Below are 22,373 nucleotides of genomic sequence, written 5' to 3'. Positions count from 1 at the left end.
TATATATATATATATATAATATATATGTCTTAATTGTACCATTCTAGAAGGGTATATTAGAACTGGAGTGGGGAGGGAGGTAAATACAAGCAAGCCCCCCTTTATAGGTATTAAAATGGAATTACAGATTAGATTATCATCTTCCAGACAGGAAATCCCAATATAGATGTTCCACAGTGGTTTAACAGCTGGGAGCATAGCATAGCCATTAGGCTTACTTAGTTCAGTTTCTGGTATATACTAAGCCCCTCATTAACCATCCAATGGTTGAATTAATAGCATGAGTGAACTATTTGGGAAATTTATCAATAAAAATTTAAACAGGAACACCTTCTGTATTTCTGTATGTTCCATTTAATATTCAGAAAACACTTAGGGCTAGGGCTGGCCCTGTAGCCTAGTGGTAAGGGAGCCAGATTGTTCAAGGCTGATGACAGTTCAAATACCATCCCCGGTGGCTTGAAAAGTATGCAGGGCATACATGAAGGAGAATGGATTGTGACATGACCACACCCCATTGTGTGGGAGGAGTGCTTTCTTCTTCTCCTGCTCTGTCTCTCTCTCTAATGAATATGCAGGTGCTCTCTGGCAATAAAGAGAGAGAGAGAGAAAACACTTATAGCTAGATTCTGTATAGCCCTTCCAGCAACTTTTAAAGTTGAACAGCAAAAATAATCTGATTATTATTAATTTTCATCTTAATTTTGCATGTATAAAAGGGAGTATCTTGGTGAACATAGTGATAAAATAATTACTAAGCAAAAATAATATATTAAATAATATATTATTAGAATATACAATTATCAGTAAAATATTAATAATCATAAATTATTGGAAGCAGTGCTAATATAGCTTAAACTCAAAGACATGTCTACTAACTGTACAGCTACTGAGTACTCAATGCTGGCAGACAGAGAAGAATCACCTAGTGATTTGCAGGCATATCTGTGCATAGACACCATTCTCATAGAGTTCAACAAGTGACTGGGGAATGGGCCTGGTCATTGCTTTTTTTAAAAAATTCCTACCTCAGGAACCAGCAGTTAGCGTAATGGCTATGTTGCTGGACTCCCACGTAGTCGACCGCAGTTCGCATCCCTTACCTGGTGGCTTAAAACCCATGCTGGGTACATGTGCATGCATGTCCAAGATCCCGAGAGGAGAATGGAGGAGAAGGGATTGCGGCGTGGCCATCCCCTCTGGGGGTGATTTCTTGCTTTCTGTCTCTCTGTCTCTCTCTGTCTGTCTGGCGAGCGTACGCGCCCTATAGTGAAAAACCTCTAAAAAAAAAATTCCTACCTGAATTTATTTGTTTATATACACACACACACACACACACACACACACACATTTATATATATATATTTAAATCCTGCCTAGATTGTTAGGGTTGAGACCTCCTTCCTTACAAACAAGAGATGCCCTAAATTTACAGCTAGAATTATTTTGAGTTTGTCCCACCACTATCTTAGGACATCTTGGTTTTCATCTGCCAGGCCAGAACACCAACAACTTAGGCTGTACGGAGTTTATAGCAGACATTCATGGAGAGGTCTTAAGGATGTATGCATCTGTGTGTGTGAAACAGAGAGAGAGATTTAATATTAATCACAATAGATACAAGATGACTCTTGTTACAAGTGATATCAATTCTGAGTTTTATATTAAGTATATAACAAAATTGACAAAACTAAGAAGCCAGAGAATGAGAAGTGACCAGAAACTTTCACAATAAAACTCCATACCAGTATTATTTGTTGGGGGAACATTTACCATCTAGCCTCTCACCTACTGATGCTAAAAGAGCTTTCTGTGGTATGTAGCTTCTTATGTTCCCCTCAGCAGTACTGGGTGGGTAGCATTTTAATTTGACTCTCAGAATTGTGCTATGGATGATTCTCATTTTTAAAAAATGCTGCCAGTGAGCATATGCATTCACCAGAGAGAACAAGAGAGAGTGAAAGAGAGAGAGAGAGAACTCTTCCCAATGGAGTGTGATCACACTGCCATCCCTTCCCCTCCATTTCTCCATCCTTGTAGGATTTGGGGCTTTCATGCATATGTGCCCATCATGTATTTCAAGCCACTTGGACCAGTAGTCAAACCACATGGTCAGTCATGTAGGATCCAGCTCCCTTAACCACTAGTCCATGGGGTCAACCCATGAGTTATTTTTAAAAGAAAGAAAATTAATGGGACTATCAGGTGGCATAGTGGTTAAGGCGCTGAAATCCCACATGGTTGACTGTGGTTTGAGTACCAGATCCAGAATATTGCAACTCACACTGGACTTGTGTGCATTTCTGTCCCAAATCCCAGGAAGAGAATGGAGTAGAAGGGATTGTGGCATGACCATCCCTCCAGGGGACTGGCTATCAGCCATTCTTTCTTATCCTTTCTCCCATACAGCCTTTCTATGTCAAACAATCTTTCTAAGAAAGGTGGGCTTAGAAATGAAAGTACGAATGAATTTGCAGACTTCTCAACGTGGTTTGCCAAACTTGTCTATCATAAGAAGGGTCTAGGTTCATGATTCGTCACAGGAGCACTTGCTGTCTAGAATGTAATGAAAATCGTGTGCCCTGGCCAAAAGCCAGTCCAGAGTTAGTATTAAATGTGTAAATTACCAGACACTCTCTGCTGAAAATTCTGTTTCAGGTGGTCAGGGTTGAAACTTAGGAAACTATATATATATAGTTAACAAACCTCTAAGTCACTCTTATTTTAAGGAATGTTGAGAATTGCGGAGTAGAGAAAGAGGTAAAAAATATAAAGGAGTTCTTGGTACAGGAGTCAGCTGGTGGTGTGGTGGTGAAGACACTGAATTCCTACATGACTGCAGTTTAAGTCCCAAATCCAGTGACTTGAAAATCACTCCAGGGATGTGTGTGTGTGTGCATGTCCAAAATCCCAAGAAGAAAATAGAAAAGAGACTGTGGCATGGCCATCACCCCTGGGCAGGCTGATTTCTCACTTTGCCTATCTCTCTGTCTTTCTCCGGCAAGCACATGTGTGCTGTAACAAAAACCTAGAAATAATAATAATAGTTGTTAAAAATAGAATAAAAATCCAACTCAGAAAGAAGAACAGAAAGACCCAAGCAAAGATGATCCTAAGTTTATAGACGATGGTAAAATGAGAGTAAAGACTGAGGGATCAAAAACAGAGAGTATTATAGTCCAGCTTCTCTCTCAGAAGAAAGTTTAAAGCAAACTCTGTGAGAAAGCCTCTAGAAACTACATTTCCCTGTTTCTGGACAATGTATCTGTTTTCTGTGGTTGCATGTTCCATGTAGCCAGGTATCCCATTACAAGCAGTAAGAAGCAACGAAAGATGCAAGAGAGTTAGTGATTTCAGGAACCTGCCACTCTGCATTTGTATAATACCAAGGGCTTCTCCGCTGTGGCCACACACTAGAATCAACTGCAGAGCATTTTCTGACCTGTCTCTTTCTAGATGCTAACCCAGAAATTCCTTAAACTAGAATCCACAGGAATGGGCTCTCCCATTAACACTCTTAATTTCTCCATGGTAACCTAAGAGGAGGGCCAAGATGATTTTCACCTACTTATGAAGTGGTTCTCAAACTTAGCTGTGCTTTAGAATCATCACAGTCTGGGCCTCACTCTTGCAGATTCCCATTTAATTGGTCCTGGGTGTAGTCTGATCACCAGAACTTTCAGAAGTGCCCCTAGTGTTGTCATAGTACAGCCAAGATTAAGACTGCTCAGCCTGACTTCATTATCTGCCACCAAGGAGCAAAGCCAGTCTGCTGAAACCTAGTGCTTCTTGAAACTGAAATCCTTGGGCCTGTAGTGAGAGTGAAAAGCAGGTGTGGGTTCCATAAGGAGGACAGACACTGGAACCAGCCTCCTTTCCTTCCGGGAGGCAGCTCCAGTGCTGTTTGTAGCACTCTTTATTTTAGAATTATTTTATTTAGCTTTATTGATTTATTTAATTTGACCTGAGAGGGACAGAGTGAAATTGAGAGAGAGAGAGACAGTGAGAAAGCAAGCCACTAGGTTTGGGACTCAAACCATGGTCAGCCATGTGGGAATCCAGCCTAACTACCATGCCATCTGTAGCACTCTTGGATTGTCCTAGTCACTTACTTTTGCCTGAATTTGTTTGGGAACCGCAGACTTCTCAGCTACATCATTAAGCTTGGATATATTATTTTCTCTCTCTCTCTCTCTCTCTCTCTCTCTCTCTCTCTCTCTCTCTCTTTCTTTCTCTCTCTCTCTCTCTCTCATCATTTTAGATACATGGCTTCACAGAGAGGATCATAGATGATCTATTTATGGGCCATCTAAGTAGATCATTTGTCTTAAAGTTCAAGGTAGAAGAAACAGAACCATAATAATGATAAAAACATAGTGAATATAGACACTGATGCAAAACCTGTCCCTTGTAACGAGCAAACTATGAGGTCATTTGAATGAATTTCCAATAACCCAGTACTTCCATGTCCTGACCTGTGGGGCCATCCCTTACCAGTCTCTTATTTAGAATGTATTTGTTGCTCTTATAATTTACTGATGAAAGCATGCTTTAGAGAAGGTGGTGACTACATGGAATTCATGAACTCTGTAGAAAGACACTTCCGTAACACTTTACTATGACCTTCCTGTGATATAATAGGATTGCTTTTGTGGATTAAAAAGTAAAATAGCACAGAATGAAGGCACCCTTATGGATGCCATTTTCTTAAAAAAAAAAAAAGTTCTGTAATTCTATTTGGCATTTATGCAGTATCTATGGCATATTCTTTTTAAGTATCACTACTGGTGATAACTCTTTATGCTTTGAGGTAGATTAATTTTATAGTCAGAAGTCACCTAAGCCAATCTTTTTGAAGAAGATGAGTTATCAAAGGGAGTAAATCTCTTTTGTTCAGGAACTTGCTGAAGAATCTTAAAGACACTGTGGGATGGGATCAAATGTATAAGTTACCAAAGAGGAGAAACAAAGAGGAAATACTGAAGGAAAAAAAGGAAAGAAGGAAGAAAGGGAGGAAGGGAGAGGAAATGGTGAAATAGTAGCAATTTTTTAAAGAGTTGAGGAATACAAATACAACTACCATTAAAGTCAAGAATATAATGACAAAAGGAAGAGTATTGTGAAGGACACCTCTATAGTTTATAAAATTCTGGGTAATTAAAGAAAAAGGCCTATTTTATCTGTAATCCTTGTGGGTTGCATTTGTTTTCCCCACTTGTTCAGCTACCATTTACCTTGTTTTGGTTGCGTCCAAATGACTTTTCCGTGTCCGATACCCTGGACTGTCCTTAAGGAAAAGGCAGACAGGAAACAGAAGCTAGCACTCTGCCTAGGGCTAGGGAGTATGGAGTACGAATTAGACAGAGCTGCCCAACTCATCAGGTCATCCTCACCCTGCCGTAGACACGTCTGTGGCTTTCCCAACGAGCTTGCCTCTGGAGAAACTAGGTTCCCATTCTTGGTTATGGTAGTGTTCCTGTTGTGAGCATGCTGTGAATAGAGGTCCTTCCCTGTGCTTGTTTGGCAAACCCTAAGAATATCATACCTGTAATTAGGGGAGCCCATTTTCTCAATATGAGTAAGTCAAAATAAGTGTTCAAGCAAAAATCCTCCTTCATTTTCAGGGATATTAATTTTACTGCTCCTTAAACCTAGGGTATTTGAAGCTGGATATTCATAGGATTCCAAAAGTATGTCAGAACAACAAAAACAACTACAAAAAAAAATAGAAAAACATCCTTTGGGATTTATTTCCTTTGTTCTGAGAAAGGTGATAAATGAACTTAGTTATGACTTTTGTTATGGAAGAAAAACATAAAAATTACTATTCTCAGAGCATGTGTAATTTTGATTAGATTTCATTAGTATAGAAATGACCAGAATCTTTGAAAGAAAGTTCAGTTCTAGGGAATATTCAAATGGTAGCTCTATTTGTATTCCAGGGTATAACTCTTGCAATAGAAAAACTTTCTGAAGATGTTTTAGGAAATGCACAATCACTAGATATCTTTTGAAGCATTGAAATACTCCAACAAGATTAATCACATGAAGGCACCAACAAAACACCTTTCTTTTGTTCCCCCGCCCTCTCAGAGATTTTTTTGCTATAGGGTATACACTTGTCAGAGAGACAGAAAGTGAGAAATCATACACCCTCCCCCTGAGGGGTGATGGCCATGCTGCAATCCCTTCTCCTCTATTCTCTTCTAAGGATTCTGGGCACATGTGCACACACACCTGGCATGAGTTTAAAGTTGCTAAATCTGGGACTTGAATCACAGTCAACCACGTAGGAGTCCAGTTCCTTAACCATTATTCACCTGCTGGTCCCTATCTTGGTTCTTCATGATCTCTATACACAGTATAACAACTTAAACAAATGAGAGAACTCAGAGCCTCTCTACTGCTGCTTTTGAGGCATTTAAGAGCCTGGCCAATCTCATTGGGCCATTTTTATAATCTGCTTGACATAGACATTGGTATTTCTAGAGAAATCAACACTGCCTATGAAACAGAGCTCATTACATTGTGGAAATGTCATAGTTAGAAACATCTTACGAGAGTTTTATCATCTTTCTAGATTTACTCAATCAAAATGAAATCACATTTTCCATTTTTATTTTCTTTTTAACAATGTATCATTGAAAATAATTTGGCAAGACAGGGTTTATTTCAATGGACGAATTATTTCACCTTCTTTATATAGCAAGTCTAGTTTGGTGAAGAAATTATTATCCATAACATGATACCACATAAAATTCTCTTCTAAAATATGACAGCACTTCTTTTTTCTTTTCTTTTTAAAGCTTTTTGATGTTATACTTTCATAATAATGTCTGAAATTTTATGATTTTCTTAGTTGTAGTATACTCTTTCTCCCAATAGATAGTTTATATGTTTAATGTAGGCCCCTTTCAGCATAGAAGTCTATATAAGCACAGTTTTTGAAATGCTCTAGCTGTAGAAACATCCTGGCATGATTTTTGGTAACACATAGTATTAATATTCCAGTGCAACTGCTTGTACATGGTCCATATTCTGACATCACCATGATTTCGTTTAAGAGGTCCCTGCATGCCTATTTCATGATCTTTCTGAACTCTCAAAGTCCAAGGTACATCAACACATTCCTTGCAACATCCATTCAAATGCAGCACCCTTCCCTCCCCTCATCTGTACACATCAAACCAATTGGCAGAGAGCACATTTCCCCCTGAGCGAGCAGTATTGTGAATTTTATCTTCTCTTCCAGAAATCAGTTCGTCTTCGTTGCAGCAGATGAAATTTCTTGTAACACCTCTGCAGGTAACAAACATTGCTACTTCTTGATGCATCCATCCAGGTCTCAGTATCCTTTTCTTTTTTTTTTTTTTTCCTTCACGTACTGCAGTTGGTCACTAGAAAGTTTAAACCAACAACAACAAAAAAAGGCCATCTATCTTTAGAGTATAGCTGAAGCATTTAGGCTCTGCCATTATAAAAAGACTGTAGGAAATTTGCTGACTTTGATGTTTTATTTCGGTTTAATAATACATGGTCTAAAAAAGGCTATGTTAAACAAATCCACAATAAAATCTTGTAGTATAATTGGTGCTCCTGTGGTAAAATACTGAACAGGGGAGATTAGGAATGCAAACATGATTTCCATACTTTTTTGACATATTATGTCTGGGTTCATAAAAATTGATATGTGAATTATTTGGGATCTTTATGGAATATTGTAGACTCTGAAAGACTAAATCTATAAAGCTGGAAGCATTAGGAAATATAATTACCTCTGTCTTGTAAGAAGGGGATCTTCTTTCTATTAGCTAAAAGATCCTCCGTTTCTTTTCTTTACAACATATCTTGAGTAGCAGGGCTTAGACCAAATCTTCTGTTTTTGTAACCAAGTCATTGGCAAAAGGAAATTGCATCATTGCATGATGTGACCATCAAAATAATGCCTGTCTTTTTGCTTTGATGTGGTTCAGAACCGTTAAATTTGACTTTCATTAGCATGGATTTACTTGATTAAATGTCAGGATAGGTGAATGCCTTAACTAACACCAGATATCATTTCAACTCCTCCCACCTTGTTTTAAATTACTTTTGTTTTTGTTTTTAAGCCTAAGCTACAACCAACACAGTTCCTTGAAAACCTTGTCAATGTATTGCTTTTATTCAGTCAGGAAGGATATCACAGCTCATCCATACCTGGTTAAGCATGCCATGACCTGCCAAAGCATACATTAAACTAAGTCTTGTAAATAAACACTCCTGTGTTACCAGTCACCTTTTATTAATGGAGGAAAAAAATGTTTGCTAATGCTTACTTCATATTTAGTCTTTGGTTAGAATAAATAAAAGGAAGGACTTGCAGTTCTTTTTCTAAGGCAGAGCCACCAAAAACTCTATTATTGGCTTCATTTGTAGAATCACTCAGTAATTTTAATGGTTCAGTCTTACCCTGTGAGTTTAAGAAGTATGTACATGCTCATGTATTATTTTAAAAAGATTTTGAAGAAGTATGTTTATTTAGTTCTTTCATGGAGGTTAGGTTGGGGAGACAGGCATCCTCACAGGGTCCCCACTCCTACTCTCGGTTGACTCAGATCGCCAGCATGCACATACCTAACACACCTAGAGAGGTCTTAGGATGCGAACTTGCCACGTGGGTCCATTTGCATTACCACTGTACCACCGCCTGGCCCCACATACTCATATTTTAATGTAAAAATTTACTCCATTTTTATAAAATAATGATCCTACCCTGCCCTCCATCAACCCCTAACCTCCAATCTCTCTGCTCCTCACTGTGAGAGATGTTGCATCCTTAACACTTCACTAATGCCTAATGGAAGGTCAATTGTTAATTGCATCCTGGGTGTGGGAGAGGGATGCTCCCAGAATGCAAGAGTCTAACATTCGCAGAGCCTTAAGAAAATGAAGCATGCGATTAAAGGGGAGACTGCTTGGGATAATTGGTAGGGTGGGGAGGAATGTTTGTTTAAATGTTAATAGGCTCCATTTGTGGATACTGGTATTCTAGAGTTTTTGCCTTCCCTGTTAAGCCCTCTGCATGTGCCAGTGTGTCTTAGGTGCTATTTTGATATCATAGATGAAACATCAAAAAGTTGTATTAAAGATAGATATAAAATTTGTCCCTTGACCTAACACATCCTGCCGTGTAAGCAAGTGACCCCACACAACATATCCCTAGCAGAAACAATAGATGGTGAAAGTGTGTGTGAATATGCCATATGTTTCCACCTACCATATCTAATTTAGAATGGGTGCACAGTAAATTTTTAATGAATTGCTATTGATCATGTTTTGAATTGAGAGAGCTATTCCTCTTCTTTTGATGGCCATATTAATAATATGTTGTATGCTTCATAAGGTTCCATTTGAACTCTGAATTTGAATCAAACATGAAGGAGACATTCATATCAATCAACTATCAGATTATCTCCCAGTCCACCCAATCAGAACTGCTTGGTCAACAAAGGTTGTGACTCATGATTTCAATGGACGTGTCGTAGGGTGTCCTCTCTGACATGTTAAGAAATGCCACGCACCCACATTTTAGCCAGCACAACTGTCATTAGCTCTCATCTCCTTATGCGAAATCATACTCCTTAGGGCAAGTATGCTGAATACTGAGAGTGACTAGAGAGTGGGGATTAGCAAATGGCAAGCTCTCTCTTTCTAAATGGAGAAAGAAATCAACAAGATTCATAAATCCTCAGTTTGGGCGGCTTGATGGACTTCATCATTGGAATTCTTATCAAGACATGTGCTTGTTAAAATGGCTGCCAATGGTGGAAGAGTTGGCCAGACAAAATTCTGTCTGTAGTTCCGAGTGTGTGTGGCCAGATGGCAATTGTCAAACAGGAGCAACAGCAGCACTTCAGGAATGTCTTTTCAGCTTCTCATGAAAAAGTGATCATTTTTACCTGGGTCTTTTTAAAAAGATGTCAAAATGTCTATTCTGCTTTTGCTAGCTATGTAGAATAAACAGTTTTTGTAGTCTATGAGACTGGATTTATAAGGATAATTATTTCTGTGCTCAGTGGTTCCAACAATGGTATTAGTTGTTCTGTTTCATTTTGATTTTGATTGCTCCGAAAAACTTATGCTTATTTTAGCATCATTGGAGACTGGCCTTTTAACAACCGGGCTGAATGCCACGTAAGACATCCACCTCACATTACTTGAGCAGTTCTAATCTGTATCAAAACCTTTAACAAGGTGGACTCTGCAAGTTACTATGCTCCATTGGGGTAGCTTTCTCTGTCTCTTTCTCCCTCTTTCTCTGTCTGTCAAATGCACATGCCTTCTGTCCAAAAAAAAAAAAAAAAGAGGATGGAAAGCATATTTTGTTTTGAGTCATTGCTATGGGTCAGGAACTGAACTGTTGTAAGCTCCAGGAATATAGTGTTAAGGAAGTGAAGAGTAGTCTCCATCCTTGTGGAGAGCATATCCTAAACCATGTGTTTTAATAAGCTGCAACATCCTTGCATGTAAAATTGCCCAATAGCTACAATAAAGCAGAGAGCAGAGGGGATGTAAAGGAAAATCCAAGGCTCTTTAGATACTGTGATCAGAGAAGAGGTCTCTGAAGAGGTGACATTTGAGCAGAATAAAGTGAAAGCATGAATCAGGTTAACAATTGCAGGATTGAGAGTACTTCAGGCTTGGTCGTGCAGCAGGTGCAAAGATCCTGTGCTTGGGGCCTGCAGGAGGTTTCCAGGAGTTAGATTTCCAGTGTGGCCAGAGCATATGGGTAGAGATAATAACAGGGAAGTTGCCAAGTATCAGAGCAAGTTAGGACATGGCGGCCCCAGAAAGTACTGGGGATTTTAAGAATGGAGGCCAGGCTGTGATCTGTCTGACTTGCTTTTAAAAATGACCATTTAGAGTTCTTCATGGAGACCAGGCTTCAGTGTGGCAAGAGCAGACAAAAAAGTGCCCATCGGGAGGTTCCTGTGGCTGTTGGAGGGTGAAGGCAGCCTGGATGGTTAGTGAGATGGCTGTGGGAATAGAGAAAAGCCAATGGCTTGGAGCTGTATTCTGATGGGAGAACAGTCACGCTGGTGGAGTAGAATTCCCCAGGATCTGGTCTGTGTTCAGTGTCCACTCTATCCTTCTTGCTGTAAGGTCACATCAGTGACGTCCTGCTCTCTCCAGCTGTGCTATCCTGTTCCTAGAGAACTGGTATTTGTAAATTGGAGAACATGGTTGGGGACCCAAGGGCACAAATGATTGTCTAACAGATGCTCCATTGGGAGTTTATTAAACTTGACCTGCCCCCTGAAAACAGCAGGTGTGCGTTGATCTTCCTATGTGGTAGGCCCTGGATTAGATGTGTGAACAGAGTGATGGTGGAGCAGATGCCGGGTCAAGGAGTATGCCATGCACTAAAGGAGACAGAACAAGTGGGCATACTGTGCCAGCCAAACTCAGTGCATGGGTACCAACTAGCAGAATCACCTGTTCCCTGAAAACTGCCAGACAGTTTGAACTAGTTGTTTTTTGCTGCAGAATCCAAGGCAGATGGCTCCCAGCTGTCTCCTATGTGTGTGCATGTGTGTGTGTGTACCCTGTGCATGTGTGTGCATGGGTGTTTGTGTGTGTGTATGTTGAAGAGGTGTGTTGAGGCTGGCTTTTTGTTCAGCAGTGAAGTCTGCTCTCTCCACCATGCCATGCTAGGAGGACTCATCAGGGTGGCCTGAGAAGTCCACTTGGGGACACAGTCCCAGTTCCCAATGAACACGAGACATAGCCATGTGGGGTAAGAATGAGAATCTGTGAAAAAGCCTTGGCCAACTGAGCACATCTGCAAAAACTGTTGAAACCCTCTCCTGTGGGATCAGAGGCTATACAGTGTACTAAGTAATTATTACAAGCAGCATTTGGCAAGTTCAAGGACAAAAGGGTCGAGTCATTGCTTCCTTCCATCCTCTGTCCTCACCTCTCAACCTGCATAGCAACTTCAGATAGTATGTATAAGAAGCTTGCAAATTGGCCATTCCTCTAATTGATCTTCAGCAAGTTCCATCTAATTGTCTCCCCTACATTTGGGTGATTTGATTATTCAGCAAAGTTGTCATGCAGCAAATTGATTTGTGGTTAATTGGTCTGTTTCCAATAAAGTGGGATGTATATTATAATAGGGGAAGTACAGAGTGCTAAGAAAGAGTATAAGCAAAAGAGCTTAGTAAAAATAACATCCTCATGTATTGAGCTCTCATGTGTGCGAGGTGCAGTTTCAAACTTGTTACTTGCAGTACCCATACCCTATAAAATTAAATGTCTTCACCACTTCATGTGTGATAATGAATGCCATCTAGATAGTTCCGAATTGCCTTAGTAGGAGATAGCTTTATCAGAGGAGAATTTAAAAAAATTTTAACTATGAACCATGATTATCAAGTTTTAGAGGAGTGCATATAGTTGGAACTAGTTATTTAAAATTCAACTTGTAGAATTGGTCCCAGATGCAGGGACTGTCTTCCTCCCTGCCCCTGCCCTGCCCCTGCCCTTGCCCCTGAGATTCTAACTCATAGATTTACAAAGGGAGCCTAACAATCTGTGTTACAACACATTTTCTGATGATTGTAGTCTTCTGATCACACTCTGGGAAACACTGAGCTGATCAGTCAGCAACCGTCTGTTACCACGGTGAGGACAGCATGGGACAGGATTTGCTGGAGTCTTTTCTCCAACAGGAAGGTCACTAACCACAGAGGGCTACTGAGCCTGCAAAGGGCAGCTGCTCCACAGTGAGACTCAATGTTCACTGGATTTCAAAAGTGTATGACAAAAAAAATTAAGAAAAAAAAGTTTCATTAGTAATTTTATGTGAATAACACCTTGAAGTGATAATATTTGGACATGTTGGGATAAAGGCAAACATTAATCTTTCTTGGGTCTTTTTTGTTACTTTTTAAAATGTAACGGCTATAAAATTTAAAATGATGCACGTGGCTCACATTCGTGGCTTTCATTATATCTCTGTCAGACAGTACAGTTCTAGAACCACATTTCCATCCTTTTGCTCAAATGACTATTGGCAGTGTGTGTACCCCCAAGTGCTGAGTACTAGCCTCATGGAAGTAAGGGACTGTCACCTGGACTTAAATACCATGACAAATAATTCAGCCATTGGCAGTGCGTCTTGACTTTGTGTTTAATTTTGTCTGAGAGTACAATGTGTGTGTGTGTGTGTGTGTGTGTGTGTGTGTGTGTGTGTGTACACCCATACACTCATCAGTATTTTCAGGGATTTTGTTTTTTTCCTGTCTCACAAGCCTATTGTGTAGCCTTTGGATCTTCCATGGGAATGAGACAAGCTGGTTGGTAACATTGTCTCTTCACATGCCTGTGTAGTGGATGGGGATTAACTTGCTGTCCTTGCATAAATGATCATGGAAGATTGGCTCCAAATCCCAGCCATTATTTTCTCAATATCTTCTCAAATTTGTACAACTGTATTTGCCCTGAGCTTAAAACCTGAATGTTGTGTTTCTGGGATTTGAAAACAATGGGTTTACATCCTGAGCCTTGTGGGTTATTGAGTATTTGTTTATTGCAGGAAGGTGGGGACCTGCTTATTCACTTCACTGATGTACACCAAGGTGTCCCAAGCAAAGAATTTGAGAGACCTTCTACAGGCTCTCATATTCTTGGCTACATTTCTTTACCTTTCAAGGTGAGGGCTTTTGTCTCCATTCTGAATTCCCAGAAACCCCATAAGCTAAGGGGAAGTGTCAGATGTTGCAGTTGCAAAACCATCAAGGATTTGTCAGAAGCCTTCTGCTTCTTGCAGTAGGACTGCGGAGTCTTACTCTGCTTGGCTGCATTTTTATTTAGTCATGAGTATGGAATGGTTGAGCTGGAAAGCACAAAGCTCATAAACTTCATGTCTGAAAATGAATTGGGCCTGGGAAGGAAGTCACGCAGTCGCTGGAGCAGAGCTGCAGGACTCAGAAGCCCTCGTGTTCTCTAGGGTCTTCTTCCTCTTCCTGCCTTCATTGCCTGTGGCTCCTTTCCAGCCATTGGGAACCTCTGATAACTAAGCATTTCACCCCAACACAGAGAATGCTCCATCCGGACTGTGTGCTCCAGTTACATTCCCTCTGGATGGGGAAGAGGCAGAATGGTATAACTAATTCTGTCAGCAACAATGTGAACCAAAGGGTTTTCTTTAAAAATCCATTTGGCAGAGGTGAATGGGGCACAGCAGTAGAATGTGATGCTCCAAGAGGCCAGTCCACATGGGAAGTTCCTGGCTGAAGTCTAGAGACTTCTCAGAGTATGCTGGGCACATGCTCGCTTGTAATCCAGAGCTAGCTGAGGCTGGGAGTGGATGGTGGCATTGTGACATGACTAGGGTGCTTGTTTCCTCTGTCTCTCACTCATGGAGGAAAGAAATAAACTTTATTTTTTAAAGTAAAAATTTTAAAGCCATTTCATTTTAGATAGTGCTCAAAACTCAACAAATGAAGCTGCTAAAACAGGATGAATATCTGGCTGGGGTGCGAATCACTTCTTTCTGGGTGCATGTCAGCTTCTAAGATCTCTCTTCTTGCTGGGTACCTCTGATAGCCCTGGCCAGGATGTACCGAGACCCTGCAGTGGGCCTCGTTGAGGCCTAAACCTCAGTTGATCTCCTGTAGAAAAGTGAAAGAATTCCCCTAGCTAAGCCCTAGCTCCACAAATGACAAGCTGTTTGAGGTTCTGAGCCATGGGGCAGTACCCTGTTGGTATCCTGAGTGGTGAGAGTATGAATTACATGGAGTCAGTTCCCCAAACACTTGGCACACTGTAAAGGCAGAGGCGGGTGCCCCAGCTCCCAGTGGCATTGCAGAAACTGACAGCTATTCATCCTAATCCCCAGAGAGGCATCCCATTGTGAATGCACATCTTGCAGCTCTTCTCTGCGTGGAAGGGGCACAAACATGTGTACCATTTTGCAGCGGTTGCGCTGTTTAGAATCTCTGTACCACCTTGTGAACTTCACCTGAGGAATGAGCATATTTTATTCATCTTTCTGTCCCAAAGGGGCTCTCCAAGCTAACCCTATGACTGAAGGCATGGGAAGGTGATGCTGAAGGAATAACTAAAGTTCCCAGGGGAGTGAAGACAGTGAAATTAATCACATCATTCCTACGATGCCCTGCTAGCAAATCACCTGACTGTTAAAACCCTGGGGTGGGGTAACCAACATGGGCCTATTGTATTTAATTAGCATCCCGCTTGTTCAACTAGATTTAGAAGATGTTAATAGTAAGAATATTTACATTTCTCAGTGGAGTTGACAAAGCACTTTAACAAATATGGGTTCATATTTCTCATTCAACAGGCAGCATACTTCTTCATTTTACTCCAGCATAAACTTAAGTTCAAGTACAGCAATTTAAACTACATCTGTAACTCATAAATTAGGTAGCTCTTGACTCTACAAGCATCTGCAATTTGATTGCTAGACCTGCCTGTGATCATATTAGAATAGAATCTTTCAGTTGCCTCTACAGACCAAAAGTCTGGGTCAGGGTGAGACTGGTTTATGAAATTCCATGTATGAACCATCTCCTATATCTGGAGATGGACCTAAAAGGTATCTGGTTTCTTTTTATGCATTTCATTCTGTGATTTAGGTATGGCACTGACAAAACAGTACCATGTTACAAGTGAGGACAATAAACTCAAAAACCGATATGTTGAATGTTGGGAGCATAGAGGTTCTAAAGGTACAACTTGAAACAAGTTCTTCTTGCTCCAAATTTTTGATTCTTCCTAGGGCTCCCAAAACAAGAGACAGAGGAGATAAGATAAGGAGGAAGGAGGGGCAGGAGCAACTCTTACAAGTCTAAATTTTATTCTAGGATCAATGGAAAACCACTAAAGGATTTTAAGCAGGAGAGTGATAAGTTCTGGTTTATACTGATTTCACTAGATGACTGGTTGAATGGACAGACAGACCGAGAGATCTGACAAATGTAGTTGTTGGTTTTAAAAGACAAGAGTTGATGAAGGAGAGAAGGAGACATGTGTTAAGGCTTTGTTGAGTTGATTTTGATGAACTGTAGCAGCGTCTGTTAAGATCGTCATACAATGCCTAGAGTGAAGGGGATACACTGAAGATTGTGTCTGAAATTGCAGAGGGGTAGGATGCGGGACACGAAGGCATAGTGATCTGGTTGCATTGCTGCTCACTTTGGCCAGGATAGAGGATGACCATACTGCAGGCCAGGTCCCAACATGGCGGCTGTGAGGCCTTTCCCATCACTCCCAAAGAGAATTGCTTCTCTCCCTGGGCTCTGCCTGGCCAGTTCCGAGGACACCAGGTGTCTGACGTGCCTGGCATAGCCACCGCAGGAATTGTGCTCAAGTCCACATCTTCCCTAATAACCTTGTGTCTAAATTGTAGTGTCATACAAGGGCGTGTTTAGAAATTAGCATTTGAAAAGAAGCCTCCTTGCTTTCAGTTTGAGCTGACATGGTCCCTTTTCCTCTGTGGAAATGAAATTTATTAATCATAATAAAACCATCGGATTCTGAAGGTAGAGGTCACCCTGAGGAGAAAAGGAGGCTGTTCATTTGCGAAGAATAGTTCAATGCTGCTGTATTTTTCTTCTGCCTGGGTAGAGAATACTGCCAAATTGTTACCTTGGGTTTTCCACAAAGGTTGAAACTGTGCCCGGTATTTCAGCCGAAGAAGGATTTGCCACTAAAGCATGTAGTAGAGAAAAGTGGGAGCTATGCTTTCAATACATTCATACTGCCAATACGTTGCCTCCCGACAGCGGTACATTTTGCCCCAATTTTTTAAAACATATATAGTGTTCTGAATTTGCATCTTTATACTCATTTTGAGAGAACAGCATACCAATGGCATCACTTAATAAATTTGCACAGAATTTCAGTTTGCCTGTGCAGTTACATCCTGTGCATACGACCAGCTTTGCTAGATAAAAGTACATTCAAAATAGTCCTGTGAACAGGTATTTCCTTTGACCAGTAATAGACTTTTCCCCCGTTAAGTAGTGAATACCAAAGTCACAGATTGCATCCTTTTAGCTCTGTTAGTGTCTACTCCTACCTAACTGGGTAGAGGCCTAGGTTTCATGGGTGACCTCTTTGAATATATGATTTTTTAAAAACTTGATCATTCTTGTTTTAACACAACCTCTGTCTTGGCCTCACATTTGTTTTTCTTCAAAGAAAAGAGGGCTAATTAATCTTTTTGATAAGCACAGAGGTCTGAAGAGTGTCCCAAAGAATGAAAAGCAAAGAGTTTACTATTTGTAACTTTTACGGAGATTCACCTGAGGAAAGACATATCCATTCATAGCATTGCTTTGAAGGACCAGGAGAATACTGTTGAAAGTGAAAGCCTCATCCAGATTATTTGAGCTCAGTGTCCTTTGAAACAGTCAAGAAAGGCTTTGGAATTAGGACACGCCCAATCCAAACTTGATATCATCAATTTCCTCCCATACGGGATCTAATTTAGAGTCTGAGGGATAAAGGTCTTTCATCTAGCTTTTTACACCTTCCAGCTTACATGGTGTGAGAACATAAATAAGACCCATTCAATACATGCTTATTCAGCATCTATGAGAAAGAAAATTGGAAGGGACATAGGGAAAAGATAGGGAAGGAGAAGGGTGAAGTGTGTGCAATTTGACTTAAAGGATAGGAGGTGAGCTTAAAGGTGATAATGCAGATAAATAATTTCTTCCTGCCTTGTTCCTTCATTTAAAAAAAAAATTATTTTAAATCCAAGAGTCAAAAGCTGTTGAAAACTCACATAGATCTTAGTATGTAGCAAGTCTACTCATCCCTAACTGTTCTCAGTATTAATTGCTACTGGATTACACCTGGTTTCTTCTCTAGAAAGTTGCACTCTACCAGAGGGAACCACTTCAAGTCTATGGTGAGTCCTTGTCACTCAGGAAAGACCACAGCTGATGCTTGACTTACATGGGCATTAAAAAGCCAACCCACTTGCCCCATGGGACCAGGACCAGACCAAATCCTTGCTTGTCTTTTTTACCCTTGCTTGGACCTGCTTATTTTTCTCTCCTCCTCTTGACAACAGCCCCTAAATAAATCCCTTGCACAAGTTTAGGCTCAACTTTCAGAGAACCGAAGATTGCATCTCAGATTTGATCAATATCAAAACAGCACTGTTCAAAAAAAGATACCTGGCAGGTGAAACAAGTAAAGGCACATGACACTGGAACAGGCATGCAAGTTGCCCTGAGAGATTCAGCAACCAGCTCTCATTCTGTCTGGCTGCATGACCTTGATATAGAATGAGTCTCTCTGAACCTGAATTCTGATCGGTTCCAGACATTAGGCATTGAAGGCATCTGGCTTCCCTTCCATCTTCATTTTTATTTTAAAGTTTATACTAGAAGCTATCTCAGTGGAGGGAGGAGAAGAGTAGAGAGAGAAACTTAAAGATGAGAATATATCATTAAAATATGTTGTTTCAAATGCCTGTCTTCCCAGATCCTGGCTTTAGATGAGTGAGATAGAAGTTTGGGGTGATAGGACCAAAAAAAAAAAAAAAAATACTGGATCTAATGCTTAAGCAGGGTGGGTTGCTACAAACCCATTAAGGGTGCTCCCATTCAAATATACTTGCCTTTCTCCCTTTCTAAGCTGTTGGACACTAACTGCACAGACAGGTTCATGTCACTCTTTCTGATCTGCCCTATCTCACTTGGTTGGTGACAGCTAAACAAGAAGAAAAAGTCTCTTTTGAGAATTAATATATTCTCAGGGGGCACTGGGTTTGTCAAGACCACTCTTTTATGCTCTTTATTCTTGTCTACCTCAATATTAAATGTAGGTACATGAGCAGTGTAGAAATCGGTATGATGGAATGAGGAAACATATGCCTACATATTTATATATATCTATATATGTGCGTGTGTGTATTTGAGAGTCTTCAAAAATTTATGGAAACTACATGTTATGAGAAAAAAAACTGTACATGGATTTCAAATGCTTTTGCATATAATTCCACTTTTTCATGAACTTTTTGAAGTACCAGTTGTATGAGTATACGTACATGTAAGGGCATCTCTCCTGCTGTATTTGTGGGTTCTTTATCCAGATAAAACCAAGCATGGATCTAAAGATTCCAGGATGCAGAATCTGTGGATACAGAGGCCCAATTGTACTTTGCCAGTTTGTACAGGGGACTTGAACATCCATGAGTAGTATCCACAGGTGTTCCTGGAACTAATCCCCAAGGATACCAGGGATCACTGTATATGTGTAATTATATATTAGATGTATCACTATGACCAGCCACACAAAATGGAACAAAGAACACACTACATAGATGGACTTTTCTTATGTTACATGGCAGAGTGGAATATGTTTCTTAGTCCAAGATGTGTAGAGCCTCTCCCCACTGTCTTGGTATTTTGTATTTTATGATTGTTATTACTACTTTGTAATGACCTGTTATGGATCAGTCTTCACCTCTGTTTTCCTTGCAGTTACGGACGAGTTTATGCTGCCGACCCCTACCACCACACACTTGCTCCAGCCCCCACCTACGGCGTTGGTGCCATGGTGAGTACCGACTCCTCCTTGTCCTCATTTCTTCCTGCCTCCCCTCCCTTTCCCCAGCTGGGACCTCAGTATGGGTTGACGCTTGACGTCCTCTCACTTTCCCTTAATTGAATTTGTCTCTTGTGCTAACAGCAGCTAAAATGCCACATTAATCCTCCCAGTAAACTTGATAAATGTCTTAATTTCTTGGCAATGTAGTGCATGTAAGTTATTATATTTCTAATTTTGCAAGTCTCACCTAGCGGAGCACTTACCTTAATGGAATAATTAGTCATTTTGATAATTAAATCCATCACTAACAGAATGCAGTGTCAATGCAGAACTTTTTTTTTTCTTTTTTTTCCCTTCCTTGCTGCTCATTCACATAGCCCCAAGGTTCCAGCCCCAGCACAGACTTCAGAGGAGCTAAGCTGCACACTTCCAGGCCTCTGCTGTCAGGCAGCTGAGAATCTGACTGCCTCTCCTCCCCTATTACAATTCATGTTTAAAGTTATAGTCGCCCAGGAAAGAAAATAGAGAGAGGGGCACGCTTTGTGTGTGTGCCTAGTACATAAGAAATTAGAAGGAATCAGCTGGGTTTGGGGGTTGTCTTTTGTTTTGGGTGGGGTCTGGGTTTTTGTTTGGGGAGGGGCAGGGGGAGGGCAAAAATGGGAGGTGAGGGTGGGGTGAATCTGCCTGTACTTGTTCAAACTTCTATGCACTAAAACTCTTGAGTACAGTAAGACGTGCCCATCACGTGAGAGCGTATGCAATCATTACAAAGCTTTGGCATGCAGTTTTCTGCTTGGATCGAGAATATCAGTCCGTATCCTAAAAATAAACCCCCATAGGCATTCATTTGAATCGCCAGTATTTTAGACAAAGGAAATAGTTAAGTGCCACCTCATAGCCATGTAAAACCATGGCCAGACAATTCACTGGAACTTGGTCATAGAGATTCAACCACATTGAGAAATCTATTGTTTTGCACAAGCTGAATTATCTTAGGCAAATCATTTGTACAGTGCCCCTCTCCCAATCAGATTCCATACAGCTTGCAGTCAAGTAAGCCGTAGATTTAAATTTTCATCTCGATTTTGCATTCAACGGCTCTGCTTCAACGCCTCATCCACTTGAGGAAAGCGTTGGAAAGGAGAGTTGAATTACCGCATTCAATAAATTATCCAAATTCAACCTCCAGTGTAGATTGAGCTTTCCTCAAGGGAGCATAGTCTTAATTACTCAATCAAAGAAACAAACAAACAAAATGAGACAGTGCAAATCCTTCAATAGTCTGGTTCCTATCAGAGTCCTTTTGAGCTGCAAGGACTGGCTGATAGAATTTGGTTCTGCAGGGATTTTCTCCATAAGAAACCACTGGGGGAGGTCAGGACTGGCTCTAGTTCTAGTTCTCCCAAAATGACCTGGGATGGGTAGGGGCGCCTCCATTTCGGTTGGTTTTGAGTGTCTTATTTTTCACATTAGTCTTTTTGATGATCCACACGTTGCAAAAGGAAAATGTAAAAACCACACCCCTCGAATTGCTTTGTTTCAGAATGCTTTTGCACCCTTGACTGATGCCAAGACTAGGAGCCATGCTGATGATGTGGGTCTCGTTCTTTCTTCATTGCAGGCTAGTATATACCGAGGGGGATACAACCGTTTTGCTCCATACTAAATGACAAAACCATAAAACCTTCCAATGTGGGGAAAAAGGAAGCTTTCCGAGGCCTGAGTGTTGCAATACATGCAGTAGTGCATCATTTTAGCAACTCTAAAAAAAAAAATAAAATAAAATAAAAAGAGGAAAAAAATTACATTTTTTATCTTATACCTCAGATATTTTGTTCTGTGTATTTTAATATTGTGGGTCTTTAATTTCTGAAGGTTCCGTAGTTTGGTTGCTGGCTGTAGGAGTTTTTGTGGTTGATCTAGAGAGATGCTAGATATGAATAAAAACTGGTTTAGGGCCATATTCAGAGTGCTATATTATGTAAATGAATTATATATGCTGAATATTAAGCTACTGGGGTTATCAGCTGTTTGGGAAGAGTGTAAGTGACTACAGTAGTCATTTTTTTCTGCATCTGCATTATTTTATTTTGTGAAAGGGGAGGTCGGGAGGGGCTTAGGGGATTGGGACCGGGGTTTGGCTGAAAGGAAAAAGTATAGTAACTGATGAATCTAAACGACCCACTGCACCAACGATCATATATCAATGGTTCTAAGTTACTCATTGCCAGTTTAAGCCAAAGGTTATGTTGTTAAGGGGGTGCTTTCAGTACCACTTGTGCACCTGAACTGAAGGAAGCTGTGCGAACCCACCCTTTAAGCCATTCCACCCGGCAGTATTCAGCTTCTTAACCAGCCGCTAGTTATTTAGGCAAAAACTGCTAGTTAGGCCATCAACACGCATTCTTTTTATATTTCTTCCAGTATAATAAATTATTGATATCATTGCTGACTTTTATATTATGGGAGGGAAATAATAACATTAATAAAAAGGTGATAAAAAGCACTGTTTCTATTTTTTTCTTTTTTTCCAAAAAAAGAAAGTAATAAAAACTTAAATTCTTTGTACCAGTTAAAAAAAATGTATAAAATTTACATCTGTGCAGTGGAGTTGTTAAGTTCTAGAAACAGTCTATGAAGCTTTAGTTTTAGCCTAGTAGAACAACTGTTAGAGACAGACGTATAATTTTTATGGAATTACATGATAATCATATTCGGATTTATAGAAGCATTTTACAAGTATTGCAGTCATTGAGTAGAGATAATCATGGTATTTTCATCAGCTTGGTACTTTTTGA

General features: G+C 40.3%; 1 protein-coding gene across 1 annotated transcript in view; it reads left to right on the top strand.

Moving 5' to 3' along the window:
* The window catches only part of RBFOX1 (RNA binding fox-1 homolog 1), a 1,649,671-nt gene extending 1,627,604 nt beyond the window's left edge, over positions 1-22,067 (top strand). The window contains exons 15-16 of the mRNA XM_027773019.1: positions 19,509-19,584; positions 21,119-22,067. Coding sequence (XP_027628820.1) covers positions 19,509-19,584; positions 21,119-21,241 — 199 coding nt within the window. The 3' untranslated portion in view covers positions 21,242-22,067. The remainder of the gene's footprint in view (positions 1-19,508; positions 19,585-21,118) is intronic.
* Positions 22,068-22,373: the final 306 nt, after the last annotated feature.

Source organism: Tupaia chinensis, unplaced genomic scaffold (assembly GCF_000334495.1).
Source record: "Tupaia chinensis unplaced genomic scaffold, TupChi_1.0 Scaffold000042_1, whole genome shotgun sequence".
Classification (NCBI taxonomy): domain Eukaryota; kingdom Metazoa; phylum Chordata; class Mammalia; order Scandentia; family Tupaiidae; genus Tupaia; species Tupaia belangeri.
This window is presented reverse-complemented; position numbering and strand designations above follow the sequence as displayed.